General features: G+C 40.7%; 4 protein-coding genes across 4 annotated transcripts; 2 read left to right on the forward strand and 2 right to left on the reverse strand.

The window, feature by feature from the left end:
- Positions 1–7,262: 7,262 nt before the first annotated feature.
- On the forward strand, positions 7,263–8,883 carry GCK72_014693 (uncharacterized protein; the record flags this gene model as incomplete). The annotated part of the gene is made up of 4 exons (XM_053730410.1): positions 7,263–7,375; positions 7,836–8,170; positions 8,218–8,745; positions 8,792–8,883. 4 exons carry the CDS (start codon positions 7,263–7,265, stop codon positions 8,881–8,883), a joined length of 1,068 nt encoding a protein of 355 aa, XP_053585182.1.
- Positions 8,884–9,252: 369 nt separating this feature from the next.
- Positions 9,253–10,494, reverse strand: GCK72_014694 (uncharacterized protein; the record flags this gene model as incomplete). Its single annotated transcript, XM_003108162.2, has 5 exons — positions 9,253–9,669; positions 9,715–9,898; positions 9,984–10,216; positions 10,261–10,380; positions 10,426–10,494. 5 exons carry the CDS (start codon positions 10,492–10,494, stop codon positions 9,253–9,255), a joined length of 1,023 nt encoding a protein of 340 aa, XP_003108210.2.
- A 786-nt stretch (positions 10,495–11,280) lies between these two features.
- Positions 11,281–15,179, forward strand: GCK72_014695 (uncharacterized protein; the record flags this gene model as incomplete). Its single annotated transcript, XM_053730411.1, has 10 exons — positions 11,281–11,322; positions 11,374–11,444; positions 11,490–11,580; positions 11,630–11,809; positions 11,858–12,039; positions 12,087–12,207; positions 12,257–12,575; positions 12,631–14,745; positions 14,791–15,002; positions 15,045–15,179. The coding sequence occupies 10 exons, from the start codon at positions 11,281–11,283 to the stop codon at positions 15,177–15,179; spliced, it is 3,468 nt and encodes a 1,155-aa protein (XP_053585183.1).
- Positions 15,180–15,623: 444 nt separating this feature from the next.
- Positions 15,624–17,169, reverse strand: GCK72_014696 (uncharacterized protein; the record flags this gene model as incomplete). The annotated part of the gene is made up of 6 exons (XM_053730412.1): positions 15,624–16,335; positions 16,380–16,450; positions 16,499–16,531; positions 16,578–16,847; positions 16,893–17,063; positions 17,110–17,169. The coding sequence occupies 6 exons, from the start codon at positions 17,167–17,169 to the stop codon at positions 15,624–15,626; spliced, it is 1,317 nt and encodes a 438-aa protein (XP_053585184.1).
- Positions 17,170–17,454: the final 285 nt, after the last annotated feature.

Raw genomic sequence — 17,454 nt, forward strand, 5'->3', positions numbered from 1 at the left:
TAGGTTACCCGGCTTCCCTACCATTAATTCTCATGCAATAATTTTTATTACCCATTAAAAATTTGTTCCTTGAAGTTCTTCCCGAATTTATTCACCCTTCCGTGACCCAACCGTCTCACCTATCTCTACTTTTTCTTCTTGTTCCCCTAGTTTTTTCTGAAAATTATTCAACCTTGAAGCGTGAATGCGTGACTGCCTGCCGAGAAGCGTCAACCGGTAAATCACTTGGGAGAGTAGTTTTATTATTTCAAAAACTTTCCACGATTCATCTATATATCATATCCCATTTCGAAATGGAACAAAAGAGGCTATCGTAGAGAAATGTACCGCTCTTTCTGAGGCCCCCGAAAAAGTGAAAAAGCGGTTAGATTTGAAAAAACGGTCGTAAATTTGACGCATGAATAGTTTCGGATGCGAAGAAGAAGACTGGGAGAAATAACTGACTTTTTTGAAATCCAATCTGACTTGTTAACTGAGAGCTTTCAACATGTCAGAAATGTACAAAATGCTAAGTATTCTTATCCATCAGCCGGCAAAAATGAGAATTTAATAAAATTCTGAAAATCAATCAGAAATGTCTCATGGTGTTGTGCAGGCAATCGAATGCATTAGCTGTCGACGCGTGCTTCAACCGGAGAGCGATTCCATTAAAATCCGCATTCTCGTCTCCCGTTTGTTTGACTTTGTAGGTTACTGTTCTGTCGTCGACTTTCACCGGAATGCTTCTATTTTTTCTTTACATCGAGATGATAGATTCTGTCTTTTGATATATAAATTCAAATTTATGACCGCGATTGTCAAAATGAGTCAGTATAACAAGAAAAGATGCCGCATGTTACGAGGCGGAATGCATCCCTTTGTGACTAGGAGTGAGAGAAATTATGTACAGTGTATGAAAAAGTGATAAAAGGTTCCGACTGATAGAGAGGTGGTAAACATCGATTTTCAAATCTGTAGGTTTATCTCGGGTGCCAGAGCAAATTTAGTAGTTTTCTCTCCTGACGTAAACAAAGATCCAGGCTAGTTGATTAAACTAGAATTTGTACCAGATTTAGATAAAGCAGGTAGCCAAAACAAATAAGATTTCTTTCCTACAGCATGTAGAGATTTGAATCTATTTGAATCTATTCAGATGATTCTCGGAAAAAATTCCACTGCATTATTCAGTTCTAGACTCAGAAATGCTCTAAATGCTTTTCAACTTTGTCATTCTAGTCTTCTTTTAAACTTATTCGATTAACTCTCAATTCCTCTCACGACTCTTAATTGCTGCCATTTCATTTTCTCAAAAAAGGACATCGTGTGCTTCTTCTCTTTTCTTATCCAGCTCATCCTCATTTTAATAGGCTCCTTTCCGTTTTCCACACGGTCATCCGGCTCCTTTCTATCGTCGCCAAAACGTCCATCGGCTCTCTTCTCATATTTCAATCCGCTTCTTCCTTCTTTTTTCCGCCCCGCAACGACGACACCAACAGATGCCCCTGTCTTATTTTCTGTAAGCCCCGCCTCCAATTCTCCCCGCCCGTCTTCTCCCGTGTCTGCACCCTCTGATCAACTGGCCCGTGTCTTCTCACCCCCTTTCTCCTACTGCCTAGTAGTGGTCAGTTCCCCTTTTCATCGGTGCACAAACATTTAGACTTCTTTCTCATTTCGGTTTTCATCACCTTCTTCTTTTGTTACCTTCTCTATGTCTCCTCTCATTTCATTTGTTCATCTTTCATTTTTTCACTTTTCAGAACAAAATGAAACGACCTGTCGAATTTTTATTAACAACATGCTCCCTCCTACTACTTGGATCCTTTCCCCACACATCTGCCGATGAACATGTTATCTACTGGAACTCAACGAATCCTATGTAAGTCGTTCTCTTTCAAAAAGTTCCTATTTCCAAAAAGTTACACATTTGATAGTACGATGGTGCTCCAAACCACTTCGCGCGCGCGAATTATAATCTTATCAAGTTGGGCAAACAGTTAGCTTGAAACTACTACTGACCATCATTATTGTTCGCTAAATAGATAAGAGAAAATGCCGATAAAAGTGCAGGTGCTTCTATAGAAAAGTTATTTCGACTTTAGGGGGGACAGCTGCTTCAACCTCCTAGGCTCTTCATTTTGTTTAGAAAACTGGGGAATGTGAGAACATAGACTTCTTTGAATTCTCTCGTCTTCTTCTTATAAATTGTAAATGTGACGGGACGAAGCAGTTATCGAATGTATTGTTTTGCCGCAGGGACCACTAGAATCCGGTGTGGAGTCTCTCCATTAGAGTCACATCACCTGCTCCTTTCGTCTTCTTATTCACTTGTTTACCGATCCACACGTCTTCTTCTACTTATCCCCTCTCTGAATAGCTTCCTGAGAATTCGTCCTATTTCAATACTTTCTGATCATTTTAACGGGAGAACAGCCTATAGAAGGGTACCCAAACTTAACCGCCACTGGTTATTTGCATAACAACAGAGAAACGGTATGCGCATTGTTTAGGTGGAGGTCGGTGTCACTTTTTGTCAGGTGTCAACACGTCTCGCTCCTATTGAGTTAACTAGGTGTGTCATTCCATAACCCAACACATGTTCTAATTTTTATTGAACAATGAATAGGGTTTTCCCAGAAGCCACCACGAGATGAGTTAGATTAGCACTCAACAGTCATGGTCGTTATCTGAAGTTACGTCAAACTTAACGATGACACATCAAGATAGTGAAATCTATGATTGGCTGGGACACCTAGTAGAATCTGTTCCGGAAGAGAAATGTGTGTGCTTTCGCATGGTCCCGTTTGTTTAGAGTAATATCAATATCCACTTGAGAAGAGTTGCGTAGTGGTGGTTATTTGGAGCCCTTCGCTTCATGTTTGCATACGGATTTTTGACAATCTCTCAGACGGTGTGTACATTATGCAACGCAGGTGTGGAAAGAAGAAACTACTTTCAGGGGAGGTCCTCTTCTAAGATGTACTAGACATGTTTGATGCGATTAAAAGAAGTCTAGAGTACGACAAAATTGCTTGTCTCTGGCTTCTTGCTCTCCGTTTCACTTGAAGAGCCCATTTCCGGCTCCGTGTTATTGGAATGTGGGTGGTCCTCTCTTCTCGTTATTTTTAGGAGCGAACCACTTGACATCTGTCCTCCACGACGATACCACGGTGACCTTACTTCTTCTTCTTCTTTCTGTGATTCAGAATTTATCGTCTCCGTTTTCTGGGCACAGGCGGCGCATGATTTACGGCGTCGCTCCCTCCATCCGATCCTTATCCTTGTAATAATCTGCGGTCGCAACGAGAGAAACGGCAAAAAAGCGATTCCTCTGTTTAACCTCAGATTTTCCTTCTTCATTTGAAATCACAAAAGAACAGTTTTCAAATGAGCCACCATCTGCTTCCTGTGTGAAACGAAAACTGTCGTATCGAGTGTCTCATGCTTACGTCACAACTTTCTCTACCCAGAGTTTTGTTTTCCCAGTGGCGGAAGTCTCAAAGGCTCTACGCAACACTCATTACCGCATACAGTAGTGTTATAGATACTGTTCTTGCTCCAAACAAAGAACACAAAGAACAGTAAGAAACGTTTGTAGAAAAAACACCTGTTTCACCCATTCGCACACCATTTTCGGATGCTATCTTCCTGATCGAGATGGGGTCGTTTACATGTGCCGCAAACGACGCCGTCGCACATCATTAATAGAACGCGGTAATAGCCAGAGCGGCTGATCGAATCGCTTAGAAAGTGACAAAGTTGATCTACAAAGACTGGTGGAGACACCTGTCCTGTTGACGGATTCAAAAGATTTGAAAACGAAGGTTCTCATACCTAAAGAAGTGATGAATTTGCATATGACTGGGAGGGATAAGAATGGCTGACTGTAGAAGTAGTAGTCCTTCTTTCGATGCAAATCTCTATTCTTTTGTTATTGGGACCCTTGGAAGGACGCGAAAAGTGTCCGCGCACGCGAGGGTGACCGGTCCAAGATTTACAGGCAGTTCGGTGCACACTTCTTTTGAAAGGTGCCGACCGTCTGTCGCAGGCAATAGATTTGTCTGTCCTACAATAATAATAACGAGGACAAAAATAATGAAGAAGAAGAAGATGGTAATGATTATAAGAAAGGATCAAGAATATATCGTTGGCAATGGGTTAATCTTAAAATTAGAAGGATGCCCGACATCTACCGAACCATCTGTACATTTTTTGCGCAATGCTAAATACCATTGAGAGCGGAGAGACGACTAATTAGTACTTGATAAGCTTATTATAATAATGAAGTATGACGAGGAAGGGGAGATTGAGGGAGAACCAATTAAACTGATATTCATCTGGTTTTGATGCTCATGTAAACTGACAGCCTGTTGACTATTGACACCAAATGGCATGGCCTGTTCATGCTAACATATGGATCTAGAGAGCACTCGTCTGTTTTTTTCCCTTCTTTCATATTCTATATTTGCAATATCCGCGAAAGCACCCCTCACACCAACAGCCATATCCGTCGTTTGAATGAGCAATCACGTACATTTTGTACGTTTCAATTTGTCTAAAACGCTACGGCTCAAGAAGCTGAGAGAGCAGCTCAGCGAGTCCCGCATTACTAAATCAAAAAGAAATCGAAGGGGAGGGGGAGTGTTAGGCAATGAAATAACACTTTTCATGTATGCAAATTACTTGGCTTGAGTAAAGAGTTACTCTCTCATATTTCAGTTACATTTATACACCTTTCTCTCCGAGGTTGTCATAGAAATGAATGAACTCCTAATGAACTGGATCAAGGGGATTTCATGTAAGGACCTGGATAATCTCAACAACTCTCGGGCTCATTTGTCTTATGGTCATGTTTCAAATAATGCGAGGTTCTCGGATGCAATGGTGCTCACATGTGCTGGGGCGGTTAATTACCTGCGAAAGAGAGTGGTTCCGGATAAACAAGAGCTTATTTGGTTGAGCTCCAACGTCTTTTCTTGCTCAATTTGAGAGAAGGTTGGGGGTTTTTTTTTCTGGCAGACTGGTTGTCCGAAAAAAATGGGGGCCAATTTGAGAAATGAGTCGTATGAATATGTAACAGTTGACCCTCTTCTATCCCCACCACCAATTCGAAGAAGGGACGAAATAAGTTAATCTTGGACAAGCACTCATTGACCATGGACCCCTGGCCGGACGTTGGGGATTAACCTGAAGGGCCATTGACACGTGTATTGATGCACGAGCTTCTCGATTGTCTTTCTTCACTTGTTTATTTGCCTTGTTTCGACCCGGATGCTTCTGGTAACTGGAGCTAGGTTTTGTCTTCTCAAATGAGCAACGCAACGAGACTCGGCTAATTTCCGTTCTGGAATCATCTGTGACACTTTTAAATTGGCTGTGAAATGCATCCAACAACAATCCGTATTTAGTACAACACATTTTGTTTCCGTAATGCATGATTGAAGAAGAGGGCGTGATTTTTGAGTAGGTGTAAGATGTAGGTGTAATAATGTGTCGTCGTGCGCGTCACCCCCAACAGTTCGTCCTCGGATGTATCATACCGGGAGAGACACGCTCGGATGAGTTCCGATCCTAATTTGGATGTCACTCAGTCTCTCACTCCCCACTAACCTCATCGACTTGTTTGGCGGAAAAAGGTGGGGGTCAATCTAGGATGATTGATCCGATTGATAACAAATTGGCATGACACTTGGGCAAGACTCGGTGAGTCTCTAGAGACACGAAATAGGTAACAAAGGGGGACTAGGAAATATATCTTTTGAGGATATCTATGGAAGTTCTGAGATGAACCGAGTAATTCTATCCTAATCCCGTCAGCTCTTTATTCTATTGTGCTCACTGTTTGTCCACAATAAGTTTGTGTAATAGTTGCGGACGGGTTGAGAGACGATCAAAATTTATGCGATATGGATGAGTCTCGCAAGCTGTTGAGCTCATCCTCCCAAGAGATGATGTTGCGTAACACGTGTTTGTATTAACACAGAGAACGTCGTTTCGATGTGAATTCATCTGTCGCCATGAGGTTGAACTCGAGAGGGCCAAACGGAAAGAAATGTGGTTCTTCTTCAACTCACGATGAATTTTTAAACGTGTTTTGATATGTAAAAGTGTTTACTCGGTCACTCTTTTCTGTTGTGATTCATAAAGTCAGTCGTGGGAACGGACCTTTGCTCCTGTCCACTTTCTCCTCCATCAGTACTTTATTTGTGTGCTTCATGTGCCAATTCGCCCTTCAAGATGATTCTATAATAGTGGCCTCGTCTTCTCATCTTTTTTCTATGAGTTTGTATGCCACATAACATAGACGACTCCAAAAAGAGGCAAAGTAAATTTCGTTTAAAATGGGGATAATTGAGTTGGGTTGTTGTGCTAGTGGCAATTTTCTGCGCTCTTGAGACGGAAAAAAGAGGAAGAAATGGAGAAGACGGGACAAAAAAGCGGCAACGATGTCTCTTGACGCATCTTGATAAGGGGGCATACACAGCACGACTTTCGTTGATGACAAGAGACCTCCGAACTCCATTTGATTAAATTTATGACGTTCTTCTTCTTCATCGTCTCCTTTTCGAGTGAGATACTATAATTATGAACTGCCGATTAATTTATGAGGTCGCCTTACGTCGTCTGATTTCTGAACGGTTACGACATGAACCATATGAATCGTACTCTTTTTAATTCGAAAAATGGTCTGGTTGCGGTGAACCACGTCACGTTGAATTACGGTAATTGGGATTCAGTAAATTAGCGAGAACGCCTGCTGGGGAATAGTGAATCAGATGGACAAAGGGCAGCGAAGAAATGCCGAACCCATTATTAGCAATTAACCTTAGACACTGTTTTACAACACAGATGACTCGGCGACTTTTTGCATGGACCTTCTGCCACCTGTCTACAGTAATTTGCTAAAAAGGGAACAACATGTAGAAGAAGCAATGCAGTCGTCATTCTCCATTAGACATGCGGGAGAGATGTCATCCACTTTTTGGCTCATTTACTTCTCTCCGCGATGCTCCTCAACTCATAAAATGTGGACCTCTTCGTGGTAACAACTTAGTCGTAAATGTCCAGAATTTATGAGGGGAAGAACACCCGGAGGATTGTAAAAAGTGAACAGAGAGAATTGGGTGGCAAATTGATGTGTGAAGTGACCCAAGCCAGAGAAGAAATGTGATACTTTTCGATCCTCTTTCTCTTTTCTTCGCTGAGATTCACACCCTGGATAAACGCGTGGCTATTCATTTGGCTTATTAAGGGAGAATAGTAGAAATTGGGATGATTGTTGTCAAATGGCTGTCAATTTATTTGTCTTTTGGCAGACGGTGGCAGGTGGCATCTCCACTATTGGAATGGTATTAGTGAATGCAGATGCACATGTTCCTGATTATAGAATTGAGAAAGGGTAAACATTGATAATTAGCACAATCTCAGTTCAACTAGGGAATCTTTGGGTAGTTGTTCACCACTTTATCAATTGGTTCGTTCGGTTGAAGTGCGGCAATAATAGAGTTCCGTTGCCTCTTGTGATGCTTTTTCTCTCTTCTCAAGTGCATTGACACATGTCTCGAATGGTAATAGAGTCGGTCTTTTGCAAAAGAGCCAATAGGAGGGGGGCCTTCTTGACCAAATGGACGTCTTTTGGCGCAAGTCTTTGTGCTTCTTTATGAGGAGAGCTTACAGTAGAATGACACCGCCAATTAGCAGCGTTGCGTAAGCTATAGGGGGCCACCAGCACGGATTATTTGATTTACGGGGAGGAATTGGATCCAATGATCCGGAAGCGTTACCAACCAACAACCTCTTTGTGTATTCTTCATTAATGGGATACGGAAATGAAGACGACCTAAGTTTGTATGTTTCAGGTTCCGAAATCGGCTTCCATTCATTGAAGTAAGACTTGGCGATGTTGTTCGATTTGTGTGTCCAGACAATGAGGGACGAAGTAATGGAGAATATTTGACGATCTACGAAGTCACGGAATTCGCAAGAGACGAGTGTGCTCTGGAATCAAATAAAAGAGAAGTCGTTCGATGTGGAGTGGAGACAAATGCTGAAAAATTGATCCGATCGCATCAGCTGCCTGTTTTGAATCCAAAGCAACCGATACCACCAAAGAATGTTGCACAATTCATCAGACCTGTCAATCCGATTCCGAATGGAAAAGAGTATCAACCTGGCTTAACTTACTACTTTATAAGTGAGTTTTTATTGTTTTTATTTCACTTTTTATTTCTAATTTTTCAGCAACCTCAAATGGAAAAGCCAGTGGAATTGACCAGAAAATGTACGGCCTTTGTGAATCTCATAACATGCGTCTCTCAATGAAAGTTTCGCCGAGTCAACCATCGGCCTCAACAATCAAACCGAAGGCACCGACTCGTCGACAAGAGGATTCTGTGACGAAGTCAAGCGCCGAGATGATGGGTGGACAGGAGGATGAAGACTCGGAGAATGACAACGCCCATCTGCTTCCAAGAGATTTAGAAATTGCGACTAATCCAAAGTTCCGAAGGCCTTCCCAATTCGAGCAAGCTGCTGTTTCGGCTGGAGTTCAGGATCAGCAACTGCTCAAAGTGATTCAAATGGCAAAAGAAGGAAAGACGGGAACGTTTGAGAATGATAGACAAGCAGAAGCACACAAAAATGCAGAGAAAGAAGCATGGCATCCAGTTAGTGTGCAATATGTGGCTGACTTGATGAACACTGCCTATAAGAATGCAGATGAGCGAGTGACGTATCAAAGAGATCCTGATTTCTTGATACACGAAGAAGGTATGAAGTCAGACATTAGTTTTCATAATCAATTATTTTCTTTCAGACTTCTCCGCAAATTCGTTGGAATACTCTTCTTCATCGCGTTCTCTGCAATCATTCATAGCCATTTTTGTAGCTGTTGTGTTCTTATTTTGAAATTTCATTCATTTAATTTTCGTTTTTCCGAATTTGTGATCATCGAGTCATTGACTCTTATCACATATCCATTTGATGCCCTTCAGGTTGTTTCCGGCAAACTCATCCCATTTTCTTTTCCCGTCTCTAATTTTCTCACCGGTTTGAAATAGTATTTCGTCTGTATGACGGGTTTATCGCTCGAGTCTTTTTAGTTTCATAGATTTGAATCAAATTCTAATAACTTACTAGTATTTCCTGTTTTAGAAAAACTTCTTGTTTTCTTGTATATAAAGTTTTTATCAAACATAAATCTTAATTTTCAGTTCACAGGCAATATAAATTTAGGATATAAAACATGGGAGAATACACAAATTGAAATAAGTAAAATTAGAAAGCAGATGGCTTGTATTTTGCCCAAACGGTCTGTCCGACATGGATGTATCCTGGTTTCACAAGTCCAGCGTTGACTCCGAAAATTGGACTTTCTCCGAATTCCTCACGCAGTTTTCCTGGGCCGAGACGGAATTCTCGAAGTTTCTTGAGTGGTTGCATGTCTTTGTCTTTGGTTCCAGACTCCGGGTCGACAGTAGTCAGAATGCATCTTGTACAAGGCTTAAAACATTGCATTTCTACATCGCCGATACGCAAGTCAAGCCACTTGTCCTCGTCCCAGGCAGCACAATCATCGACCACGATACATGGACGGAAGTTGATCGAAGAGACATTTTGATTCAATTTTGAGTTCAAATCATCCAGAGAAGCTTGAGTTGTGATCATGTATGGAGCCAAGTCAGCATATGCGGTCTGAAATTGTTGCTATTAAAAAAATATATATACTCGATTATTTACATCGTCGATTCTCTTTGGAACTGGATTATTCCACCAACCCTCTTCAGTTTTGCACGTTCTTTCAGTGAACAGTCCAGAGTCATACATGATGACTCGAGTTCCAGGTTCATCAAGAACATTTGAAAAGAACTCAGCAACGGAGTCCCCACAATCATAGCCGTCAGTGCGAAGGTTGACATGAAGACTGAAAAGAATGAATGTGTAACATTGGGAAATATTAAATGCTATTTTTCATATTTTATGCTTTTCATTGTATTTTAAAAACTTACTATCCACTTCGCAAATCCTTCTTAGCTTTCACCTCGTCGATGTTGAATTGAGCACTTCCTTTTTCTGGATATGATACAGTAACAATTCCATTCTCAATGACAGTTTCAACGAGAACCATATTTGGTTTTGTTCGTGCTGTGTAGAACTTTCCTTCGCTATTGACAACCAGAAAATGACGATCAAAGTATTCTCCGAAAACTGGACCAAGTGGAGTGCATCGGTATTGGAACACCTGGATTTGTTTCAATAAAGTTAATAATTCTATTGTCATCTCACTTCTTTTCCTTTACATGATTTAATTGGATAAAGATGGAGACTCTTGATTCGTCCAACTGGAACCCATTCAGGTGTTGTTTTCGTGTATTTTTTCAATAATTCTCGGAGCTTCACAAAGATCTGAACTAAAATTGATAGGATTAAGAATCGGCATATTAAACTTACATTCCACGAAACCACTGAAGTTCCAATTATTCCAAGAATAACTTTGCGATCTTCGTACAAACTGGACATTTTGTGTGAAGGTCGCTGAAAATTATTTTGTAAGTTGAATGATCAGACGAAATGATGACTTCGCCGTGGACAAAATTGGTATGATAAGAAAAATTCTTGATAAGAAATACTACGTAGTTAGAAAAACAAGAAATTCGATTAAACAACAACAAACTACTCCTCTCAAAACGGAAAATAAGTGGTTATCCATAGATGAAATTGAATAGTAGATGAAATTGCAAAAGTTGAGTCACGCACTGTGAATCTACTTTAACGCTCACATCGGTCAGTTGAGTTCAAAAAGTACTATAGTATCGTAGTTTTTCGCTCGCTGTGAGACCTCAATCAAATATCACTTAATGCTCCTTTAAAACATTTTTTATCAAATATTTATGTTTCCATTGATTTGTGTTCAATCGTTCAGTTTCCGAGCTTTATTATTATTTGTTCTGTTTCTGGCAAATTTTAAAGATCGCAAGATCACAAGATAGATATTGTAGTTTAGGACAGGATGTTCATGGAAATCTTCAAAACTCATCTTTCTTGTTCACACTTTCTAAATAGGTTTCTTGGAACATTTCCATTTCAGTCATTCAGCTGTATAAATTTAAAACAAAACGCATCGCGCTTCTTTTCTATAAAACTTTTCCGTTAGTCTGCAGTGTGAACCCTCGGTGTTTGCGTCCCCTTTTTTATGAGCCCCCAAAATCGAACATGACTCACTCAAACAGTTTCTTCGTTCCTTTGTGCTAACTTTTCATTTTCAGAACATTTGGCACATGGTATACTGAAAAACCAGACAACGAAATGAGCAGCAACGTCTTGGAGGCCGCTCTGAATAATGTCAACGTAAGTTTTGAAAAAATACCCAACTGAGTAAATACAACAGATGTTTTGCAGTTACTCGACATTATTAGTGTACCAGATGATCAGCCAGACATAGAAGCGAGAGCATTACCTTTATTATATCGGTTAGTAATATAAATTTTGGAAGTAAATTAAAATTCATTTTCCAGTGCAAACTTTGATACAAATTTCGAGGATAGAAGCGCGTTTGTTACGGGAATTGCAAAATACAGTGAAGAAGCGACGCGACATGCTCAGTTTGTAAGTTTTGTTCTTGAATTTGTCTTTGAAAAGTGATAAGTTGTTACAGAATGATATGCTTGCTGATGGACTGCAACATGCAGCTCATTTATACACATGGAGATGTTGTTCCAGAGCAGTACCAATGGCGAAATCGAATGATCAACAAAATAGAACGGAGATCAATGAAATGGTAGTGCATGTTCTCAAGCCAGAGGTTGACAAACTCATGCATTTCATGGATTTCACAGTTAGTTATTATTTTTATTGAAACACTATTTATTTTTACAATTTTCAGCTAGAAGCAATCAAACGATTTGCTGACGAAGTCAAACGTTTGTGTCATCAGGAGAAAAGGAAGGATTTCGTCTCCGAAGCTTATCTTCTGACATTAGGACGATTTATCAACATGTTTGCTGTTCTTGATGAATTGAAAAACATGAAGGCGTCTATCAAAAATGATTTTTCGACATTCAAAAGGTTAGCTCCACAAGTTATGGAAGTTTACTGAATTTATACATTTCCAGGGCTTCACAGTTTCTTCAAACTATGTCTGATACCGATTCAATTCAAAGAATGCAAAATTTGAGCATGTTTTTGGCTACACAGAATAAAATCAAAGATGATTTGAAGCTTAAACTGAAAGTTGTGAGTTTTCCATTTTAGTAACTTTAAAATTTTTATTTCATTTTTGCAGATCGAAGGGTATGAAGAATTACTATCTGACGTCATCAGTATTTGTGCTCATATGTATGAAAAAAGTGCATATATATCACCTAATGAGAAGCATATGTATGTCAAAGTGATTGCATTCTCATTGTTCTTATTGGATGGAGATTCTGTAATTGTTGCGAAGCTTGAACAGAAGAAACGATTGAATTTTCAAAATCTCGATAGAATCTTCAAAAGTCTCGAAGTAGTTCCGCTATACGGAGATATGCAGATTCAACCTTTCGCTTTTGTCAGAAGAAGTTCACAATATGATGCGAGTAAATGGCCATTGAGTGATAAAGAATGTATGTTAATATCTCTTGCTGATGTTCTTATTTATTTAATTTCTGTTATTTTCAGCCGACAAATGCCACGTTAACATCGTTGAAAAAGTTAAGAGCATACGAGTAGAACATGAAAGCTACGTGACGAATTTTGCGAAAATAAATAACGAAGTAGAGATTTCCGATCGAATCGGTAGCGACCGCGAACATCGCGAACTGACATCAGTTGCACTCTCCGGTATTCAACTTCTGTGTCAATGGTCATGTGCTGTCGTAGAAACAATCAGTTGGAAACTATTACACCCAACAAATCCAAAAGACAATCGAGACTGCCCTGATGATGCAGAAGAATACGAAAGAGCAACTCGATACAACTATTCAGCAGCTGAGAAAACCGCGCTTATTCAAATAATCGCAATGATAAAGGGTCTTCAATCTATGCTTGGTAAAATGGAACCGGAGATGTCAAATTCCATTAGAAAGTGTGTCTACGTGGAACTACAATCATTCATTCAGTATGCCGTGAACGATCCTCTACAGAAAGCTGTGAAGAACAAGAAAGATTTATTGGCAAGTATCCTGCAATCAGTAAAAGACTCTATTTATGACGTTGGATACGAGTTGAACCGGGTCACGGATACAAAGAGTAAATCAAAAAAATCTGGATCGAAAGTGGATTCAGCCAATTCGTCTTCATCAGATATTCGAATTCCCAGAAGGGCCGCCGCTCCGGGTAGTACTCAATTGTATATGGCTAGAACTCAGTTGGAGTCATTGATATCTGAAAAGTTATGTGGAGGAAAGAAGATTTTAAGAAAGGAACTCGACAAAAGCACAATTGAAAAGATCTCAAACTTTCTTCTGAAATCAGCACATTGGCCAGCACTTTTCAATCTTTCGGATTCAATGACAGAAGCTGGAGAATTAAGTCAACTGTGGTTCCGAGAATTTTATCTGGAAATGACGATGGGACAACGTATTCAATTCCCGATCGAAATGTCAATGCCATGGATTTTGACCGATTATATTCTGTCCTGTAATGAACCATCTCTCATTGAATCAGCACTTTACCAATTGGATCTCTACAATGATGCTGCACAATATTCTCTGTTCAACTTCCACAAGCAATTTCTTTACGATGAGGTTGAAGCTGAAGTGAATTTATGTTTTGATCAATTTGTCTACAAACTATCCGAAATGGTTTTCACTCATTACAAACAACTTGCATCATGTATGCTTCTCGACAAACGATTCAAATCTGAAATCCTTCGAGCCGGAACAATGATCCGTTCTCCGTCCGCTGCACGATTCGAGAGTCTTCTCCAACAAAGACATGTTCAATTATTAGGACGATCGGTTGATTTGAACAGAGTTGTTTCTCAAAGAGTCAACATGGCACTTCTGAAAGCACTAGATGCAGCGATTTGGAAGTTCGAGAGCGAACCACTCTCTTCTGTTGTAGAATTGGATATGCTGATAGAAGCCAATCGTCTCTGTCATACACTTCTCAAAAAAGTTCTTCATTCAATTGCTCCATTTGATGATCTCTTCCAGGAAGCTAATCACGCCGTCAACTCGCCACATGGAAGAATTACTCTTCATGTTTTCTGGGAACTCAACTACGATTTCGTGCCGAACTTTGTGTACAATGGATCAACTCACAGATTTGTTCGGGCTCGGCATGTTTTCCGAAAGACTCCAGCAAGAGAGAAACCTCCAACAGTCGGACAAGTTTACTACTGGGGATCGAAATCATTGATGGCTGCTTTCATGAATATATCTAATGCTTACAGTCAATGTATCGGAACTCAGCATCTGAAAGCAATCACTCGCCTTCTACATTACCAAGGAATCGCTGTTATTCTGGACGAACTTCTGAAAATGACGCATCGACTTCTGGAAGATAAAATCAAGAGACACGTGAAAAATGTATTCAATATGATGCCTAAAATTTGTAAACTCCCGAGAGCCGACTACGGGAGTACGGCGTTGTTACAATACTATTGCCATCATTTGGAAGCTGTTGGAAAGTACCCGGAACTCAAGACAGAATTTTGTCAAGATCTTCGAGAACTCGGCAACATGATAGTTTTCTGCCAACAACTGGAAGTGGCTCTCGGACAAGAAGAGACTCACGATCTCTTTCTAGCGGCTGCATATATTGGAAATGTTCCCCAACCACCATCAAGAAGTAAGTCACCTTTTTTGAAACTATTTTGAACGATTTTTGTTGCAGATGCGCAAGAGCAAATGAAACAGCTAGTTAAGCTAGAAGAGAAGTTCTCAAGAATTCACTTGACCGAAGTTATAGACAAAGTCAGTGTTGATGAAGGACAGAAAGTAATAGCAAGAGAAGCAGAACTAATGACAAAAGAGAGATTATGCTGTGGGCTGAATGCTTTCGAAAACTTCTTACTTCGAATCAGACAAATGCTCGCAAATGATGAGGTATCAATTTTGTTCAATTTCATCGATTTTTTAATTTCTCAGATCTGGACTGGAGGATATCCATCAAACGGAGTGTTCTGGATCGATGAGTGTGTGGAATGGTATCGTGTCTACTCAGCTTTGCAGTTTTTCTTATGTCAACCAACGCGCGATGATAACGATGTGAACGCAGAGTGAGTTATAAGATTCAGACTTGTCACGGGCCGGGCCGGGCCGGGCCGGGCCGGGCCGGGCCGAAATCAGAAAAAATTTTGGCCCGGCCCGGCCCGGCCCGGCGGGCCAAACTCAGGAAAAATCTCGGCCCGGCCCGGCCCGGCCCGGCCCGGCCAGGCTCTTTTGAAACATGTTGAGTTTTTGATTTTTTTTTTGGAAATTTTAGGTAAAATGTGAATATGTATGATAATTAAGGCATTTTTACTCTATTTTTTCGAAAAATTTCAAATAAAATTTGGTAAAAACGGGTTCCCATTTTTTGAAATCAGGAAAAATTTTGGCCCGGCCCGGCCCGCCGGGCCAAACTCAAGAAAAATCTCGGCCCGGGCCGGCCCGATTTTTGACAAGTCTGATAAGATTCTCGATTTATTACAAGAAACTTTCATAATAATACTCAAAATGAGTTCTTCAATGTCTGCTTTTGCTTCTCGGGCGGTCTTCAATGCTACGGGATCTATCATGTCTGCTCTTTGGACGATCTTCACTACTGCGGACTCTGTCTTGTCTACTCTTTGGACGGTCCTGACGACTTCCTCTTTCACGATCATCACGACTCTTGTTCCTTTTTCTATCATCACTACGATCGTCCCGATCTCTACGACTTCTGTCTCTGTCACGATCCTCTCTTTCCTTTCTACTACGATCCTCTCTGTCCTTCCGGCTCCTGTCTCGATCCTCTCTATCTTTCCGGCTTCTATCACGATCTTCTCGTTCCTTTCTACTTCTATCACGATCCTCTCGCTCTTTTCTGCTTCTGTCGCGGTCTTCTCGCTCTTTTCTGCTCTTGTCTTCTCTTTCTTTCCGACTTCTGTCCTCTCGTTCCTTCCGACTCCTATCTTCTCTCTCCTTCCTGCTTCTTTCGCGATCACGATCCTCCCGTTCTTTCCTGCTCCTGTCTTCACGTTCCTTTCTGCTTCTAGAACGATCTCTATCCTTATCCGATCGGGTTTTTTCTCTTCTCTCTACGCTCTTCTGCTGGCTCTTCCTCGGACTTCTGCTTTTTTCGACATCTCTTCTACTGCGATCCCTTTCTCTATCACGATCCCGATCTTGACGACTTCGGCTCTTGTCGTCCTTTCTTCTACGATCTCTCGATCTATCCAAATCCTCTTTTCTTCTTCTGAAAACCACCAAAGTTCTTATATCAAAAATTATCTGTTTCACCTGTCCTCTTCATCACGTCTTCTAGAATCTTCCCTCGGTGGTGGTGCATTCACTTTACCAGGGGAACGACGCTGAAAAGATGTTACTCCAGTTCAAGAAATTATTATTAGCTCACTAACTCCACTTTTCGGTCGGTCACTGTCGCGATTACTCTGAAAATAGAACAATTGGGGTCGAACCAATATGAATTCGTCTTACTTGTTGCTTCTTCGGTTGAGTAAAACCACCACTGGATCGTACTTTAAGGAGGAACATTATTAAAAGCATTCCAAGGATCAAAAATGTTAGGACAGCATTTATGAGAAGCATGAACGCACTGGGCGGAATCTTATCCACAAAGTCGAGTTTCGCATAATCTTCAGCTGTAGGATCTTCTCTTTTTGTCCTTTCCTCAGTTTTCGGTGGGTTTTTGTTCTTGCTGCTAGGTTTCCCATTCGACGCTTTCGATTTAGCTGTGCCATCAGTTGCCTGAGTATAAATATTCGACCTGATCCGGTTCAACTAGCAACCTACGATAGCTTTAATTGGGAGAAGAGAGCATCCAGAACCCATAGCGCTGAACATAGCCACAGCGGCCAGGATGAACCCAAGTTTTGGGGAAGCGTGAGAAGATTTAGTAGCCATCATAAACAGAACTCCGATGCAAATAGTCGCGATAAGAGCTAAACTGAGCGAAACATACGCCTAGAAAAGATATATTGTGTTCTCGATGAGAAAAGAAGAAACTAACCCAGGCAGGTGCACTACCAATAGAGGAATTTCCTTGTGAGAAAACAACGAGTTGTACCATGAAAGCAATACTGTTTGCCTGAAATTGTTAAACATCTCCAGAGATGTATTAGGTTGATGCATAAGTTTCTTTCTTTTTTGAAGGTGTGACTTTGGTCCCCGGTCTCTAAGCGATGAGGTTGTTTTTCAACCCAAACATTTTTGCATTTTTATGACCTCTTTAGTGGCTAACATATAATGTTTCAAGTTGGTGCCTAGACACTCCGCTCGTGAAAACGATGGCTTTTTTGATCGCCAACCAAATGCCTATTTTGGAAGGTTTTTTGATTTTTGTCGCATTGGTATC

The sequence above is a fragment of the Caenorhabditis remanei genome, chromosome IV (genome assembly GCF_010183535.1).
Source record: "Caenorhabditis remanei strain PX506 chromosome IV, whole genome shotgun sequence".
NCBI lineage: Eukaryota > Metazoa > Nematoda > Chromadorea > Rhabditida > Rhabditidae > Caenorhabditis > Caenorhabditis remanei.